Genomic DNA, 18,868 nt, shown 5'->3' on the forward strand with positions numbered 1-18,868 from the left:
GGCTGCCAATAATGAGGCATTGCTTTTGCTTGTAGAGTCAGCATCTTGCCACTTGCTTGTGAGGTGCTTACTTTGCTGAAGCGCACAATTCTCAATCCGGGGATGTTTTCCCTGCTTCTTGGCACCAGTGTTGGACTGAGCGGATATCAGTATTGGATTCAGTGGCTGTTGAATCATCGGACATGGTACCAGTGGGACATGATCCACCAGCATCTTGGAGGTTAACTCTGAGGCCACACCACCTCCAGATCACCATGCTTATCTACATGCTATATATATGGCAGATTTGATATGTCCTGGATGGAAGTTGGAAGCATGTAGATAAGCATGGTGATCTGGAGGTGGTTGATCACAAATGATCAACTGGTGGAATTAAACCAGGCATTCAGGAATCTAAATTGCCAATTCATGAGATCAATAGAAAATAAGCAGAGCTATATCATTTTCCAGAGAGGGTCTATTAAAAGTCAGATAATAGAAACAGAAGAAAAGAATACCATTATAGACCACAGGTCACAAAATACATTATGAAGAAGCAGCAGCCCATACTATATAAAGACACTGTGCTTTCTTAGGACTAGATGGCAGCCCAATACTTTAACACAGACTACCACTCAATTTGAAGCAGATTCTCACAAGCAACATCAGACAATGATTCTGTTGTGTCTGCGCCCCCCGAGCCGGGCCTCCTGCCAGAAATTGACTTGGAAAGTAAGGGGGAAGGGCCGTCAGGACTTACCTCGGGAGCACCGGCTTCCCTGGCTCAGCTCCAGGAGCCAGAGGCAGGCCAGGTGGAAGAGATAACGAGGCGTCCGTCCCCTGACTCTTTCCCCCCCCAGGCCACGCCTCCAGACCCAGCTGATGCTAATCAGGCCTGGCTGGACCCTAGGTTTCGTAGGCAGGAGAGGCGGGAACAACAGAAGCAGGGGTGGGGCAGGCCTAGGAAGTGCTGAGTCATGGAGCTGTATATCCCACAGGATATAAAGGCAGCAAGAGCTGCTGTGCCTCTTCATAGAAGGCAAATCAACTGATTAACTAAGAGCTGAAGTAATGTTTGTTCCTGGGTGACTCATTGGCGTCGAGGGAGATAATTTGAATGATTTGAAGGGACCCCTGGATTGTGTGTTCTATCCTGGATTGGAGGTGGTGGTGGTTGGAGGATAGCGGGAAGGCGATGGAGGTGCGATGGATTTGCCTGCCTGGAGACCCCCGTTGGACGGTTAACATCTGCTACGCCTTTTCTGGCCTTATTGGTATCCTTGGCCGGTCGCTGGCCCTTTAGGCCTATTGGAAGATGCAGGAGACTTAACAGCAGCCGATATTGCCTATGACTGGAGTAACCCCCTCTCCACCTTTTCTATCCCAGGATGTTTGGTCTCAGACCTTCGACAGACTACCATCTGGACTGTTTGTGGTTTTACTCTGGGTCTGCCCTTATTGGGATTACCAGCATGCTGGTTTAGTATTATCATCATTTATCATCATTTTAGGCCTATTTCAATCTCTATTTGGATAACATTTTTAATCTTTGCCATCTTTTTTATCCCTCGGAGTTTGGACCCCTTTCGCCGATCTTATCTTCTATTACGACGCGCTATTCTTCTGATGAACTCTTGCAGCTGCAGGTGCCCCGCCGCAGAAATGGCCTCCACATTATCGAGGGCCGGCCTCTATAATGACGGGTTTTGGGACCCACAGAGGTGGCATGCGAAAAAAGAACCTGTGGGGTTTTGTAGATAGGTTTTTAATAAGGGTTTTTAAAGGGGAGGTAGTGTCAGGTAGGGGAAGAACCTGTCGGGGTTTTAAGGAGGGTGTTAAAGGGGTTTTAAGGGGAGGAAATCGATAGGTTTGGGTTGGGGTGGGTGGGAGGATTTAAGGCGGGTGTTGGGGAAACCCGCCGGTGGGAGTCCAGTTCCTCGCATGCTCGTGGCGGGGGTTGGTGGGTCCGAGGTCATGGGGGGTTGGTGCTCCATTGGTTGAGGGTGGTGACATTTCCACGGTTAGGGGAGGGGCAGATATGGCGGAAGTGGGGCTCACATCGTGTTAGGGGCGCGCTCGATGTCTGCAGGCGATCGCGCGCCCGAGCCCTCAAACTTCTCCCGTTCCCGGATGGTCAGGACCCTCAGGGCCCTGGCCTTCGGCTGATGTTGTGCAACGCACGGTCCGTGTAATAAGGCCCCCTAATTCACGATCTTATTCAGGGGTGCCGCGGACCTTATGGGCGCATGGAGACCTGGCTGGGCCCAGAAGGGGCGTGCCTTGTTCAAATGTGCCCGCGGGTTTCCGAGCATTCCATCAGCCGAGGGGCCAGGGTAGGGGTGGTGGGGTGGCGGTTGTGATTAGAGAGAGTCTAGAGCCGAGGAGACCACTGTGCCTCAGATTGCGGGTGTGAATCCTTTTTGTGAGATGGGGTCATAGATGTCAGATGGGCTTGCTGGTCGTACCTGGCTCCTTGCTGCGTGACAGCTGCCCTGCCTGAGCTCCTGGAGGTGCTTGCTGGGGTGGCAGTTGAGACCCCAGACTTTTAGTCATGGGGACTTTAACTGCCATCTTCCGGCTCGTCATCGACAGCTGCTCGGGAGTTCACGGCTTCCATGACGGCCTTGGACCTGACTCAAGTAGTTGATGGCCCTACTCACATTGGGGTGGCACTCTGGATCTGATTTTTATCTCTGGTCAGTGGCTGAGAGATCTGGATTTGAAGGAAATAGTTATTGAACCTCTGTCATGGTCAGATCACTCTCTTCTTCGCCTGGACTTTCTGACCGCCACTCAACACCGCAGGGAGACGGAGCCAATGCGTTGGTTCCGTCCCAGGCGCCTGATGGACCCTGAGAGGTTCCGGACGGAGCTTGGGCCATTTCCTGAGGTCTGGCTCACGACACGGCTGAGGAACTGGTTGCGGCCTGGGAGCGGGCGCGGCGGGGCCTTAGATCGTGTCGTGCCTTTGCGGCCTCTGACCCGGCGCAGGTCCCAACGGCTCCTTGGTTCTCCGAGGAGCTGAGGGGATGAGCGCGGAGAAGGCGCCTGGAGAGTTCTTGGAGGTCCAGCCGCTCCGAGGCTGATCGGACACTAGTGAAGTCCTATACTAGGACTTACCTAGTGGCACTGAGGAAGCGGCGTTGCTCGCCTCCTCCCTCATTGCGTCGGCAGATAACCGCCCAGCCGCCCTGTTTCGGGTGACTCGTTCCCTCCTTCATCAGGGGAGCGGGATGACCCGTTGCAGGGGCGTGCTGAGAGTTTAACGTTATCTATACGATAAAATCGTTCAACGGGACGGTTTGGACCAAAATTGCAGTGGCCCAGGGAGGCGTCCGAGGTGGTCTTGGTGATATTTTATGGGATGAGTTTGACCCTGTGGCTCCGAGGACATGGACAGGTTGTTGGGTAGGTTGAATGCCACCACATGTTTACTGGACCCGTGCCCTCCTGGCTGGTGCTGGCCACCCAGGAGGTGACACGAGGCTGGCTCAGGCAATTCTGGCGCTTCCTTGGTGGAGGGAGTCTTCCGGCCGCCTTGAAAGAGGCGGTGGTGAGACCCTCCTCAAGAAGCCTGCCTTGGACCCAGCTGTTTTAGGTAATTATCGTCCGGTCTCCAACCTTCGCTTCGCGGCGAAGGTTGTAGAGAGTATGGTGGCATATCAGTTTCCCTTACACCTGGATGAAACTGTCTATCTAGACCCGTTCCAGTCCGGTTTCCGGCCCGGTTACAGCACGGAGACGGCTTTGGTCGCGTTGGTGGATGATCTCTGGAGGGCCAGGGATAGGGGGTGTTCCTCTGCCCTGGTCCTATTAGACCTCTCAGCGGCTTTTGATACCATCGACCATGGTATCCTGCTGCGCCGGTTGGAGGGATTGGGAGTGGGAGGCACCGTTTATCGGTGGTTCTCCTCCTATCTCTCCGATCGGTCGCAGACGGTGTTGACGGGGGGGCAGAGGTCGGCTCCGAGGCGCCTCACTTGTGGGGTGCCGCAGGGGTCGATTCTCTCGCCCCTTTTGTTCAACATCTATATGAAGCCGCTGGGTGAGATCATCAGTGGCTTCGGTGTGAGGTACCAGCTGTACGCTGATGACACCCAGCTGTACTTTTCCACACCGGGCCACCCCAATGAAGCTATTGAAGTGCTGTCCCGGTGTCTGGAAGCCGTACGGGTCTGGATGGGGAGAAACAGGCTCAAGCTCAATCCCTCCAAGACAGAGTGGCTGTGGATGCCGGCATCCCGGTACAGTCAGCTGCAACCGCGGCTGACTGTTGGGGGCGAGTCATTGGCCCCGACGGAGAGGGTGCGTAACTTGGGCGTCCTCCTGGATGGACGGCTGTCCTTTGAAGGTCATTTGGCGGCCGGCTCCAGGGGAGCTTTTTACCAGGTTCGCCTGGTACGCCAGTTGCGCCTTTCTGGACCGGGATGCCCTATGCACGGTCACTCACGCCCTCGTGACGTCTCGCCTGGATTACTGCAATGCTCTCTACATGGGGCTCCCCTTGAAGGGCATCCGGAGACTGCAGTTAGTCCAGAATGCGGCTGCGCGGGTGATAGAAGGAGCCCCTCGTGGCTCCCGGGTGACACCTATCCTGCGCAGACTGCACTGGCTACCTGTGGCCTTCCGGGTGCGCTTCAAGGTGTTGGTGACCACCTTTAAAGCGCTCCATGGCATAGGGCCGGGCTATTTACGGGACCGCCTTCTGCTACCGAATACCTCTCACCGACCCGTGCGCTCTCACAGAGGGACTCCTCAGGGTGCCGTCAGCTAGGCAGTGCCGTCTGGCGACGCCCAGGGGAAGGGCCTTCTCTGTGGGGGCTCCCGCCCTCTGGAACGAGCTCCCCCCAGGACTTCGCCAACTCTCGGACCTTAGAACCTTCCGTCGTGAGCTTAAAACACACTTATTTAGGTGCGCAGGACTGGACTAGGTTTTTTAGATTTTTAAATTTTTGAAATTTTAAATTTTATATTGATTTTAATTGGTTTTGGTAATCAGGCTGGTTAGAATAAGTTTTTTATTTGTGTTTTAATCTGTATTTATATGTCCTTTTTATATGCCTGTTAACCGCCCTGAGTCCCTCGGGAGATAGGGCGGTATACAAATGTGATCAATAAAATAAAATAAATAAATAAATAAGATAACAGACACTTGGCAGATGCTCACTAGTTTGCTGCCAGAGCTGATAGTGCCGGCTAATTAAGCTATCGCTCGACGGAGGCGAGGGGGGACAGAACAGATTCTAACATGGGAACCAAACCAAGATGTCTATGCTGCCCCCGCATTTACATCAACAGCATTATCATAGGCCTAACAATTTATGCACAAAATTAGAGGCACCTTCACACGTCCTTCCGATAATGTGATATCAGTCACAATCTGCCAGAAGTGCTATTGTGGATTCTGCCTAGGACAAACATGGTACAAAAGAATTAATGAGCTTGAGTTTGACATCAGGACTTAAGATGAGGAGAAAGGCTTCCTGCATCTCAGATAATTCATTAGAGCTCTCAAAGAAGACATTTTGGAAATAAACCATGTTAAAGGCACAACTGAGTGCGTGATTGCTGAACTAATCCATAGGTTTCCAGCTATCTCAGAAAATCTCAACAAACAACAAGGAGCTTTTGACACCATGCAATTGTTGTTCGATAAGTAACTTGTTTTCCATCTCATGTGTAACCAGTATAAATAAAGCAAACAAAATGTTGAAAAGTTATATTTATGTAGTTAACTTACCAAGCACATCTAAACTATATTAAAGTAACCAAAATACATTTACAGTCCCCAAGACATGTCACAACTTTTGAGCACCCCTAATACTTGGAAGTGGAAAGTTGAAAAATTTGACATGCTTTCCCTCTATTTCCATCCTGCCTCATCCTATGCCAGTTTAGCGACTCCAGTTGTGGTTGTAGCTTAATGCCTCTGGGTGAGTTACAGTGGTGGGGTTCAACCGATTTGCACTACTTCGGCTGAACTGGTTGTTAAATTGCTGGCTGGCCACTCCTCACCCCACCCCTTTCAGAAGACCCCACGTGCCCCGTTTTGACTCCCAGGTAAGTGCAGGGTGGCCTACTAGGCCCAAAACAAGGCGCAGGTGTGTGTGTGCAGTGCTCTACGTCCCCCCCTCCCTCATGGCCTGTTTTTGCTCCCAGGAGGCTGCAGGGAGGCCGACTAGGCCCAAAATCAGGTGCGGGAGGGGCCCACGCCCACCCAGCCAGTCATTTGGGCAGAGAACCGATTGTTAAATTATTTGAATCCCGCCACCGATAGCATCTGATTGGTTTATCCTCCAAACCTTGTATTATCAATATCTACATCAGGGTGCTTTGATATAATTAAATCTTTGTGAAATGAGCTGCCTGATTTTCTCTGGAATAATGCTGATGTTTGAATTGGCAAAATATTCTTTCCAGATCGTTTCTGATTATCTTTACATTTTGAAACATATTATTCTACAGATGCCATTGCTTGTAACTTACTTGATTGCATTTTTCCTTTACTTGATTACCTTTTACCTGAGTCGTCATGTTTTTTGTGCAACAAAGTGTATTTCAATTTGTTGAAGACATTGCGCCAAGGATTTTTTGAAGGGGTTAGCTTTCTTTAAATCATATGTGTGTTTAATGCTCTAGAGTGATTAGCATATAAAATGTCTATTTCTTGCAGCAACCTTGCACAACACTTTTGTTTGAAATAAAGCCACACTTTCAGGAGGGACAAGATAATAACCTGCACATCACCATTCTTTTTAGGATTGCTGTTAATGTACGTCAAGGTGACCAACTTCTTCTGAGGTGGAAGTTGCGGCTTATTGTCCTAGCTTTCCAGGAATATGGTAATGGCATTGGAAGGGGCTGAGAATTTTTAGCCTATTGTTTTGCTCATTTTGGGGACTTGAGGTTAAATGTGAAAATGGAAATATTTTGCTTTTAGCCTTAAGATATCCCCAAACCCCCAACCTCATACAAGAAATGTGTCATAAAAAAATGTCCACTTCTGTTTTCGATGGAGATTCTCACTTATCCAGGTCATTACTATCCCAAAGGTGCTTTTCCAAAAGGCAACTGGATTTTCTTGTCTTTTTCCTTGAAAATGTTTCACTTCACATCCAAGAAGCTTTTTCAGTTCTTCACAGCTGAAGAAGCTTCTTAGATAAGAAGCGAAATATTTGCAAGGAAAAGAAAAAACCAAGGAAGTCCAGTTGCCTTTTGGAAAAACACCTCTGGAATGTCCACTTGGTTACTCAATTTCAGCAGCGTACCCATCCCTCCATGGGAGTGATGTAATTTTTTCCTCAAGCTTTCAAACATGTTGGAAAGTGGACAGGCAAGAAGAGATCCTGACTTATCTATTGATTGCTAAAAGTTTTCTCATTTTCATGTGATTTGTTTGTTATCATGATATAAAATTAATTTACCTTAAAAATGTTTCATAAGTCTCTAATACATTAGTGTAAAAGTCTCTTGCTTTGAGAACTGTACTAAGACAAAACTTTCTTCCCTTATAATTCACTGTTAATCCAGGTGGAACATCCCATCTATACTGTATCTGATGTTTCCTAAGTTCTTTGACCAAAAAGGCAAACTCCTTTCTATTTCTTAACATTTTTGAAGGAATTTCTTTCATCACTAATACGTCTTGTCCTAATTATTGAATTTTATTTTTATAAAATGCTTGTAAAATTCCATTCTTAATCTTCTTGTTCGTGAAATAAATCACAACATCTCTTGGTAGCTGCCCTTGTCTAGCAATCCATGAGTTAACTCGATAAATTTTTTCGATATGAACTTCAAAATCTACTGAATGCTCTCCGTTTATGCCTGTAAAAGCCCGTACAAAAATCTCTTTTAAATTCTCCTGCTTATTTTCCTTCAATCCTCTAACTCTCAAGTCATACTCCATCAATTTATATTGCAATATAACAATTTCTTCATCCACCCTATCCATTTTACTCTGAAGTTCCTCTATTTTATTTTCCAGATTCAAATTAAGTTGATTATTCTGGGTTTCCTCTATTTTAATTTCCGAGTTCAAATTAACTTGAGTAATTTCTTCTATTCTTTCTTCCAACTGAATTGTATTTTCTCCAATACATCGCAATGCTGCCAGCACACTTTTACTCATATTATTCCAAGGTTCCACCTTATTTTTGAGTTCCAAGATTGCTTTTTCAGTTCTGTCTATTTTATTTCCTAAATTCAAATTAATTTGATTATTCTGAACCTCATCTATTTTCTTTTCCAAATTCAAATTGACTTGATCAGTTTCTTCCATTCTTTCCTCAAAACAAATCATACTTTTGGAAAGACATTGAGCTACTACCCCCACTCTTTCAGTCATATCTTTATTCTGAACTTCCAATGTATTTTTAAGTTTCAATATTTCTTTTTCAATTTTACTAAATTTTTGATTTATTAAAACCTTTAGATATTCTTTCATTTCTTCTTTTAATTTATATATTTGAACTGGCAAAACTTCAACATCCTTAAAAGCACTTAACTTAGTTTGTTTAAAAGCCATTTTTGTTAAACTTTAAGATCTTCAAAAGGAGGAAAAAATCTTCAAATCTTCTCTTAATCACCGTAATTGTATTAATCAAATCATTTAAAATCATTCCTTTGGCTTAGCCTCTTCATGTAACTCCAGTGCTGACAGCTTTAACGAGCACTTCCTTAACTTTCATTTTCATGCCTTATTACACTGGAGACGCCATTTCCTTGCTTCTTAGATCATTCCAACCCAAAAAAAAGGGAAAAAAAATATAGTAAAATAATTGGGGAGTTAAAAATTGATACTTGCAACTGCCAGTACTCCTGATTTTGCTCTGTCTGCTTATTAATCCATTCCAGGTTAAAAAATTAGTAGCAGATGTGGACGCGGCGTTTTGCTCTCCCTTCTGCAGAAGCGTCCTGGATCCAGAGCTTTCCTGAGCTTGGGAGGGAGCCCTCGCCCTCAAGTGTCCAGTATCATTCCTGGGCTTTCCGGGGGGCTCTACCTCAGCTCGATTGCTTACCTCTCCCTCTTTGTCCGGAGGAGAGGTTTCCGAGCCGCCAAACAGCTGATTTGCGCTGTCTGAGCGGCTCTACAGATCGCGGGGCTGGCAGTCTAAAAAAGACCGCCATCAACGACGCGGCACCACAGGAAGTCCCACTAATACTGTAGTTTCAGTGGCACAATTAACAGTGTTGACAGCAGTGCTGAATTAACCTTGCCTTAGATCAGGATTGAAGAGGAGTTACATAAAATACAACAAAAGTACAGTTGTCATTGAAGAAGCAACTCTACGCAGCTGATTCTAATGATATGTTGGATTCTTCCAAATTATATTCCCTAGATATATTTTATATATATATATATTATTCTCTTTGCAGAATCCACCTGCTGCTCCTTCCAGCTGGTCTGAATTAAATGTGCTGATTCTGGCAGGCACCATTGGCCATATTTCGAGTCTGGGTGCCAGCAGCTTTATTGAAGAAGAACACCAAACCTGGTACTTCCTGATCAATACCCTTTGCCTTGCCCTCTGCCAAGAAATCTGCAGGCATTATTTCTTGACCAAGGATGGTGATCTGCAGATCCCCACCATGGGCAAGGCAAAAGCAGAAGAAATGAAAGAAACTCCTTCCCACTACAGACGGGATATTGAAATAACAGAGGATGACATGAAGATGGGCAGAGGGGACAATCCTATAAGCGTGAATACCTTTGAGAAGTGGATGGCCTTAGCAACTCCGTGGCTCATCCTTATCATTTGTAGAGTGCTTCGTTCGTTGAATCAAACTGGAGTCCAGTGGGCCCATAGGCCAGATTTTGGACATTGGCTGACAAGGTACCTATTTGATTTTTTGTTATTTAGATTGCTTAAAGTTATTACATAAGCACACAGTCCCTCAAAAAACGATGGTCCCATCAGACCTGAGGACCTCAGAGGACTGGTGAGATACTGAAGAGGCTCCCTTGCTATTGACATCCGCTCCTTGCCTAATATTTGATCTCTTTTACCCTTGCATTTTTAAACATTTTAAAATGCTTTTAATAATAATTGTGTTTTATATATAGTGGATATTAATTGAGTTTTAGCCTTGTATATGGCCCAGAGTCCCTTTTTTGTGAAGTCGAGGGGGGGCCATATACATTTGATAAATTACTGAGATATACTGAGGGGCTTTTTTCTGAATCCCACCAGTGAAGTGATGTAGGAAAGGGCTTTCTTAGTTGTGCTGCTTTGATTATGGACTCTCATTTCACCAGAGGTTAGGCAGGTTTCTTTTCAACATCAGAATTCACCCATGTCTTTAGGTTTCAACAGCAAGGTGTCTGTCTGTCGGTCCATCCATCCATCCATCTACATTATAATGATTTTTAAAAAAAAATCAGTAGTTCCTATAGCTATCAATCATCTATGAATATCAATCAATATCTATCTATCTATCTATCTATCTATCTATCTATCTATCTATCTATCTATCTATCATATATCTATCTGTGAAGCTATCAATGATACATTATAATGTTTTAACAAAGAAAAACCCAGTAGTTCCTATAGCTATCAATCCTCTGTGAATGAATGAATGAATGAATCTATTATTTATCTATCTATCTATCATATATCTATGAAACTAACAATGATACATTATAATGATTTAACAAAAAAAATCAGTAGTTCCTATAGCAAACTGTAGAAATCTTTCAAATACGTGGGAAAGGAAACCACAATTTTAAACTTTTAGTAATTTTAACTACAAGATCTGGTTACCAAAGTTCTTAATTCTCTGGTTAAAAAGTTTTTTTTTTTAAAAAGTATTTGCAACCTGTATTAATTATACTGTGCTTTGGTATATTTCTTCCCTTGTTTCTTAAATAAAAAATAGGATTTATTTATTTAGTTGGCATATTCTGCTTTAGCCCGAAAATCTTGAACAGGATTTGCACATATGAATATTGCATCTGGTTGTCCCCCACTCCCTGTCTGCTTCCTTGCACTGTGTTTTGGGTTATTGAGCATTTGAAGGGAGGAGGAAAAAAAACACAAGTAGAGGATGATACTCATCCAGCTGAGCAATGAATTTGGCTTTCCCCAACTGAATGCCTTCTAGATATGGGTCAGACTAAAATACTCATCACCGAAACCCATCACCCCCAGCACCATAGGGATTGGCTAGTACACTGTTTCACTTGTTCTGAGGCTGAAATGCAAGCATTTTTTTCTTTTGGAAGAGGAAGGGAAGCTTAACCCAAGAAGCAGTAGCTTTCTTACTCAATGTATGAGGTTATTCTGGCCTCTCCCTCTTTTTTCCTACTATTTCTATCTACCAGCAAGTGCTGAAAGAACCTCTGTGGAGGAGAAGTAGTTGAATTGGGGTTTGGCTCAGGATCAGTTAAAACTTTTTCATTTCTTAGTCTGATAACATGAACTAATGAATCTTTGCGTCTTTGAATCTTGCTAAAGCTTCCTTTTCTACCTGTCCTTTTCTAGCTGTCTTTTCACCACAGAGGGAAGCTGCAGGGATATTCAAGTGTGACATAACATTTCAGCTCCTTAACCAAATTGTTTCAGCTGCACGTTGTTCTGGTGGCACAGTGTGCTTTTTAGAGCAAACGGGATTTACTAACTTGAGTATGCTGCTAGCCATGTGTGGAAACCCACCAATGGGTTAGATAAGTCTATGTTTCCTGCGGGCCTTGCTGTGTATGTGTGTGTGTGTGTGTGTGTGGAGAGAAAGGGAGAGGTATTGCTAGAACCCCCATGACTCAATGCTGTGTGTGCTCTGTGCTAAAAATAAAACGGGAACCAAGCACCAAGGCAACCCAACTGCTATGACGCAAAAAGCAAAATTATGTTGCTTTTTATAAACTGCCTTTTAAAGAATCCTTTCGCATTGTTTTGCTTTGTTTGCACTGCTGATGCTTATTGAAAGGAGCCAGGAGCTGAAACTGTCTTCCTAGATTTTGTCAGATATTGATTACACATTTTGGCAATTATAATGCCTTGGAATTTTTAAAAAAAACAACAACCTCCCCCACCCCCAAGTTAAATGTGAGATTTTTCTGGAACCTGAGAGCAGTGTTACGCTTATGCCCGGTTATGTTACAAACAGAATCCTGAAAAATACAGGATTGTATTAACGTATCAGGTTTAGGCTTGTTATGAAAGTAATTGATGTTTTTCTGAGGAGCAGGAAATTGCATGATATGATTGCCACGTTGAAGAGAAGATTGATGCTATGGTTTCAGGAGAATGGTTCTATTAAAATACCTACTAAATTTTCTGACAAGATCTGACAAGGAAAGTACTACTGGACCCCCTTTTTCTGGTCCCATTATATGTCAGGGAACAGTAGAAAATCCCATTTTATAGGTAAAAGGATATTCCCTCTTTTTACACTAAATTTTCATCTAAGGTTTTAGGGAAATTATTTTTATAGTGGTCTTCCAGATCAACATAGTTACCATCTTAGAATGCAGTGGTATTTTCCCTTTGCCAGGAATTCCTCAGTGAGATTGAGAATGGAGGGAAAAGTTTCTTGAAAGACAATTTCCCTGCCATTTATGAACCTTCTTCACCCACCTGAAACTGCAACCACACCTTCAGATATTTTACTAGACTATAGTGGTATAGTGTCATAAGCCTGGGCATTGTGCATCCTACTATATGCCCCACAATCCTTTACATAATGCAGTTGATTCCATATTACTGATCTACTTAGGCTAAAAGATTTTTATGCCAATTTCCTCTTTAATATTTTTTCCAAAATGGGAAAGTGTCTGCATTTTTTTCTTCAGAATTAATGTGATTTTTTATAAATCACTTTATAAAAGTGATTATTATAACAAGTGTAACTAATAGAGGCAATCAGATTTGCTTGCAGAACTGGCAATAGCACTTAGACTTCACAGTACTTTACCGCTCTAAATGGTGTACAGAGTCAGCATATTGCCATCCCCAACAATCTGGCTCCTCATTTTACTGACTTCGGAAGGATGGAAGGCAGGGGTGGGCTTCAAAATTTTTAGCAAGGGGTTCTCTGCCTGATTGTTGGGTGGGTGTGGCCATGGTGGGCATGGCCTAGTCGGCCTCATGCACCATGGTGGAGGGGCGCGTTTTTACCCTGCCTGGGCTCCGGATGCTTTCCTTGATCTTCCGGTAGGCCCATTTTTCGCCCTCCCCGAGCATCCGCGTATGTCCTGCACTTACCTGCATCCAAAACGCCATGTGGGAACTCCTGAGAGGGGCAGGGCGGAGTGGATGGGGCCAGCCAGGAGTGGGATTTGGGGATTCTCCAAACTGCACAGAATCTGAACTAGAGGTTCTCCCGAACCCCTGCGAATACTCAGCAGCCCACCCCTGATGAAGGCTGAGCCAACCTTGAGCTGCTCAGAATTGAACTTTTGGAGTGAGCAGTGAGCTAGCCCTGCAGTACTGCATTCTAATCACTGTGCCACCTGTTCTATGTCCTTCCCCACTTCGGAGTAACGAGCTGGCCTTCAGCCAGTGGATTCACGGCTCTTATCAGTCCTGGCAGAGAAATCGCAGCTGCTTGCCAAAGTTCAAACAAATGACTCGCAGAGTAAGACTTCAGCTCTCTTTGAAACGGTTCAGCTAATCTTTAGCTTCCCATGTAGTGCAAGCAGTCCCAAAGCTCCTTATATATCCTGTGGGGTGGGGCTCCTGCCCCACCCTTCCCTTTGATGACGCTGCCTCTCTAATCTTCTGAAGCATGGGTTAATCCAAGCTTGATTATTATTATTATCATCATCTGGGTCTGAAGGCATAGCCTGAGGAAGGGAGGAATCAGGGATGACGGACTCATTACGTCCTCCGACTGGCCTGGTTCTGGCTCCTGGAGCTGGGCCAAAGGCATCGGTGCTCCCGAGGTAAGCCTTACCAGCCCTTCCCCCTCACTCTCGGAGTCACTTTCAGGCATGGGGCCAGGTTTGGGGGCTGGAATCACAACACCACCACACAGTGGTGATATCTTCTGGATGGGGAGGAACAGGCTCAAACTTAGGAGGAGCACAACTTGGGCGTGCTCCTGGATGGTCGGTTGTCCTTTGAAGATCATTTATCAGGTTCGCCTGATCCGCCAGTTGCGTCCCTTCCTGGACCGGGATGCCCTATGCATGGTCACTCATGCTCTCGTTACCTCTCGTCTGGACTACTGCAATGCTCTCTACATGGGGCTCCCCTTGAAGAGCACCCGGAGACTTCAGCTAGTCCAGAATGCGGCTGCGCGGGTTATTGAGGGAGCGGTTTGGTGCTCCCACGTAACACCTATCCTGCGCAGACTGCACTGGCTGCCTGTTGTTTTCCGGGTGCGCTTCAAGGTATTGGTTACCACCTTTAAAGCGCTCCATGGCTTAGGACTGGGCTACCTACGGGACCATCTACTGCCGGCCTCTATCTCCCAGCGTCCAGTGCATTCCCACAGAGAGGGACTCCTCAGGGTGCCGTCAGCCAAACAGTGTCGACTGGCGGCCCCCAGGGGGAGGGCCTTCTTTGTGGGGGCTCCTACCCTGTGGAACGAACTTCCCCTCGGGCTTCGACAACTACCTGACCTTAGGACCTTTCGCCGCGAACTTAAAACCTATTTATTTCATATGGCTGGACTGGCCTGATTTTAATTTTAAATTTTAATTGAATTGTTGATGGGTTTTAAATTTTGTAATTTTATGGGGTGTAATGTCATTTTAAATTTTCTGGCATATTTGAATCAGTTTTTTAAGGGTTGTTTTAATTATTGAGTATGTTTGTTTGTATTTTATTTGCCTGTTCACCGCCCTGAGTCCTTCGGGAGAAGGGCGGTATACAAATTAAAACATCATCATCATCATCATCATCATCATCATCATCATCATTATTATTATTATTATTATTATTATTATTATTATTATTATTATTATTATTATTATTAAGGTATATCAGTGACTTCAAATTTATTTAAGCTCTGCCTAGCACTGTATATACCTGGGAGAATTCAATAATTCTTCCTTACTTATCATCTGATTAACTTTAATGAAGGTGGCTCCGAAAGCCAATCTTATTGTATGAGCAAATGGATGGATGGAGAAGGCTTTTCCTGAAAGACTTGAATCCCAATTCTTTTGAAAGGAAATATTCTAATTATAGACTCTGTAGGCTCCTGACAGTCAAAAGCAATATGGAAAATGCTCACTGAAAATGAGAAGCTTGAAAGACCTCCTTCATCACACCATTCAGTCAAAGGTCTTTAGGAAGGATATCAAGGCTCTAGAGTGGTAACAGAGAAAATAATTTGATGCCTTGTGTAAGATTGTAAAATGTCTGATATTTTGGCGCAAAATAAATGCAACATAAGGAGTTTACAAAAACTGATGTGGTGAAAAAAGAGTATTGGTTTTCTGATTGATGAATGAAGTAAAGCTTGTTAAGAGAGAGAGAGAGAAAAGAAATTGTAAGTGAATCTTATTTTTAAAAAATCTAATTGAATTTGTTGTTGGTTTTACAGCTCCGAACATAAAGCTGAACTTTCTCTTCTGGCATCAGTGTCTCTACTTATGATCTTTATACTTGTTCATCGAAGATGTTCTTTGGTTTCGAAAATAGCAATGGCACTTGGACTCTTGGGAGTGTACAGTTACCGGGCAGCGATAGGAAATGTGGAATTTCCATGGCAACGAGACAGAAAAGATATTTCAAAGTAAGTTCATTAGCAGCTATGTAAATGTACTTTAACACCTTGAGGTCTAAAAGAAATATCACAAATAAGTACTATGTGGGTTTGTGCACGTGTTTTCTAAGAGTTGTGGGCAGATTTTAGGTTTGAGGGGTTTAACGCTGTTTTGACAAGAACCCTGGAATCTGCCAGTGAGGTGTCGATGCAAAAGACACATGCTTAATATTAGAGAGTTTTGATCTTAGGAATTTGTTTTGCATATTATAATAGAATAGTCCTTCTGTTCCTGGTAACTCAGGTTTTTCCTCATTTTAGCAGTTTATTTTAGGCAAGCCAGAGAGATTTCTTATGCTGCTGCAATTATATATTCATTTAATGGATTTAGACACTGCCTCTGGGTGGCTCACAAAACCAACTATGAAGCCTTTTCTTTCTTGGCTACCAATACATTTTTGTTGCGTCAATCCTTTGGGCTGCAGAGGACCTGAATAGAGATCAAACATCCCAGAGTGGACATGGCAGAATTTTTTAGATTCTATTTCCAAGGAGAATGTAGGAGGAACATTGTAAGGGGTAGATTTTATACCATAAGTGCTGCTGTCTTAAATTCCCTTGGGTGAGAAAAAACTATTCACCTATGGGTCAGGTTATTTGTGCCTGATACGACAAGAACATAAGTTACCTTAGCAGTTACTTTAGCGAGATCATCCCATTCCAGTTCAGCTCTAAGATACAAACTCTCCACTTCTACTTTAACACTCTCTTTACTTCACTTTATATATAACTATATATAACTTTATATATAACTTTATATATAACTATATATATATATAACTATATATATATAACTATATATAACTATATATATATATATAACTATATAACTATAACTATAACTATATATATATATATATATATATATATATATATATATATATATATATATATATATATATATATATATATATGTCTTTGGTTGTTCGGGTTTTCTCCCGTGTAAGATTGGAAGTGTCTTGGCGACGTTTCGACGAAGTCTCATTCGTCATCTTCAGGCTTCAGCTTCGTGCTTCTGGGAGCAATGTGTGATCGCAGCTGTTTCTTCCTTTTAACTGCTAGTGGGGGTTTGAACTGATTGGGTGGGAGCTTGGCTGTGCTCTGATTGGATGGAGGTTTTTTTGTGCTCTGATTGGCTGGGGGTGTGTCCTGTTTGGGTGGGGGCTTGGTTGTGCTCAATTTAGTCTGTGTTCCAATTTTACACGGGAGAAAACCCGAACAACCAAAGACCTACATACAAACACCCGTGAAAACCTCAGAAAACAAATACATATATATATATACATATATATATATATATATATATATATATATATATATATATATATATAAAACTTTATATATAACTATATAACTCCTCCAATCCAAACAACACTACAAAATTGCACTATGAATTATCATAACAAATAAATAAATTAACAATACCAAAAAATATGTTATCATTCTTCCCTCATTCAATCATAGATCAAAATGGGCAGGATAGAAGACAGGGAATGCTGCATATAAACAGCTAAAATTGCGATGGGCCTTATGAATCAGTTCAAGCATGCTGTTCCCACCAATGGCCAAATATTTTTGAGAACTTATGCGATCAAGTCAGCAACATTCCTCTATCATTTGTCCTCAGGTTCTACAGCACTAGTTCTATTATATTGCAAATACCGTGCCGTGGATGCCCCAAAACACAATTCCTATCCCATGTCCAGTAATGGGACCTGGACAGGGGTCCCACAGGAGAAAAACAAGGTCAGACAGAGACCCAGGCGAAAAATGGTTGAGAAACAGTAGAGAATTTTGCCTTTAAAAATACGTAAATACCTGCAGATTATTTGTGGTTTGTGATAGGCAACTAATTAAATGTTAGAGGGCAATGGTAGATATACCTGGGGAAAAAGTTTGAGAAAACATTTTCCTAAAGTTTTCATGAGTTTACAGCTAACTGTTCTATAAGAAATGACTTGCGGGAATTAAATATCAGTTGATATTTATAAAAGCCTCTCTCAATATGACTCTTTTGTCCTTAATAACTGCTAGCATAATATTTCCATTGTCTGAATAATAGTTCATAGACGCACCTAGTTTAAGGTTTCTGGGCTGGCACAATAAAATGCCTTCTTAAAGTTCATCAAAGCAACTATTTATGATTTCAGGCTGGAAGTGTTCTTGAGCATAGCAATGGGTTAGATTCCTAGTACCTTTTTAGAATAAAAATAGAGTAGATATTTATCCTGAAATTGTAATTTATGGTTGCTTGATTTATGGCGCCAGCTGAATAATACTTTTCTCAGCCTGTGCTTTGTAAAGCATTGTAATGAAATTCAAATAGCAAATCTTTTTCTTTCTAATCCTTGCTTGATATGCAAAGCTGGCGTAGTTTTGCTCCAGTGCCTGTGGCCCAAATGGGAGGTTGTACAGAAAGAATGTGAGATGTGCACTGTATTTGTGACTTGTTCATAATTTTTAATGATGCCTGTTCATCAGTGGACCTGCTGCATTGTAAGCAGCATTTACCAAGAAAGGGTGGAAAATTACTGTCACTCTACACTTTTGAAAGATGTGGCCTGCAAGAGGCCTCCTGTTGTGTAACCATTCTGACAGCTCTATATTATACACATAGATTTCTATAGCACAGTTCAAGGGGGATCAGAGGTCTCATCCCAGATATTGCCATGCAACATATAAAATCTCAAAAAACATCCCACTTCTAGTTTCTGAATATTTTGAGTCATTTAAATTGCTGTTCTTCGATTAAGGGGTAGTTTCTAAGGTTTTCTTCTTAAAAATACATATACATACATTACAAACTGTTGAGATGTTTAAGACATTTCCTGATGATCTTAGAAAATCACCACCAGTCAGGATTAAAAAAAAACATATTGTTGGGTCATTGTGTTCCATTCAGAGGATTATTAATTATCTTTGGCAACTAGGTTGGTGTTTGAAGAGAAGCCAAGATTAGAAAACTCGTGGTGTCAACTCTTGTATAGGCCACTATTGGCCTGTAACAAATCTGTTAACTTTTAGGTTATAACATTTTTCTTGTAACATATGGCTTCACTGCGAGATTCTTTAGCAATGTACTTAATGAGTAAATTTGTACTTGGGACACATATGGACATAGACTGCAACTGTTAAGAAATTAGCACATTCCCCTTGTGTAACAATCATATAATTT

The 18,868-nt window shown here is 43.1% G+C and overlaps 1 protein-coding gene across 8 annotated transcripts in view; it reads left to right on the plus strand.

Annotated features, from left to right (window-relative positions):
- The window catches only part of PIGG (phosphatidylinositol glycan anchor biosynthesis class G), a 185,511-nt gene that overhangs the window by 30,599 nt on the left and 136,044 nt on the right, over window positions 1-18,868 (plus strand). For all 8 annotated transcript variants that reach the window (XM_058166479.1, XM_058166480.1, XM_058166487.1 and 5 more), the window contains 2 exons: window positions 9,358-9,815; window positions 15,472-15,663. In XM_058166479.1, the coding sequence (XP_058022462.1) occupies window positions 9,358-9,815; window positions 15,472-15,663 (650 nt within the window). The remainder of the gene's footprint in view (window positions 1-9,357; window positions 9,816-15,471; window positions 15,664-18,868) is intronic.

This window comes from Ahaetulla prasina, chromosome 2 (assembly GCF_028640845.1).
Source record: "Ahaetulla prasina isolate Xishuangbanna chromosome 2, ASM2864084v1, whole genome shotgun sequence".
NCBI classification, from domain to species: Eukaryota; Metazoa; Chordata; class Lepidosauria; order Squamata; family Colubridae; genus Ahaetulla; species Ahaetulla prasina.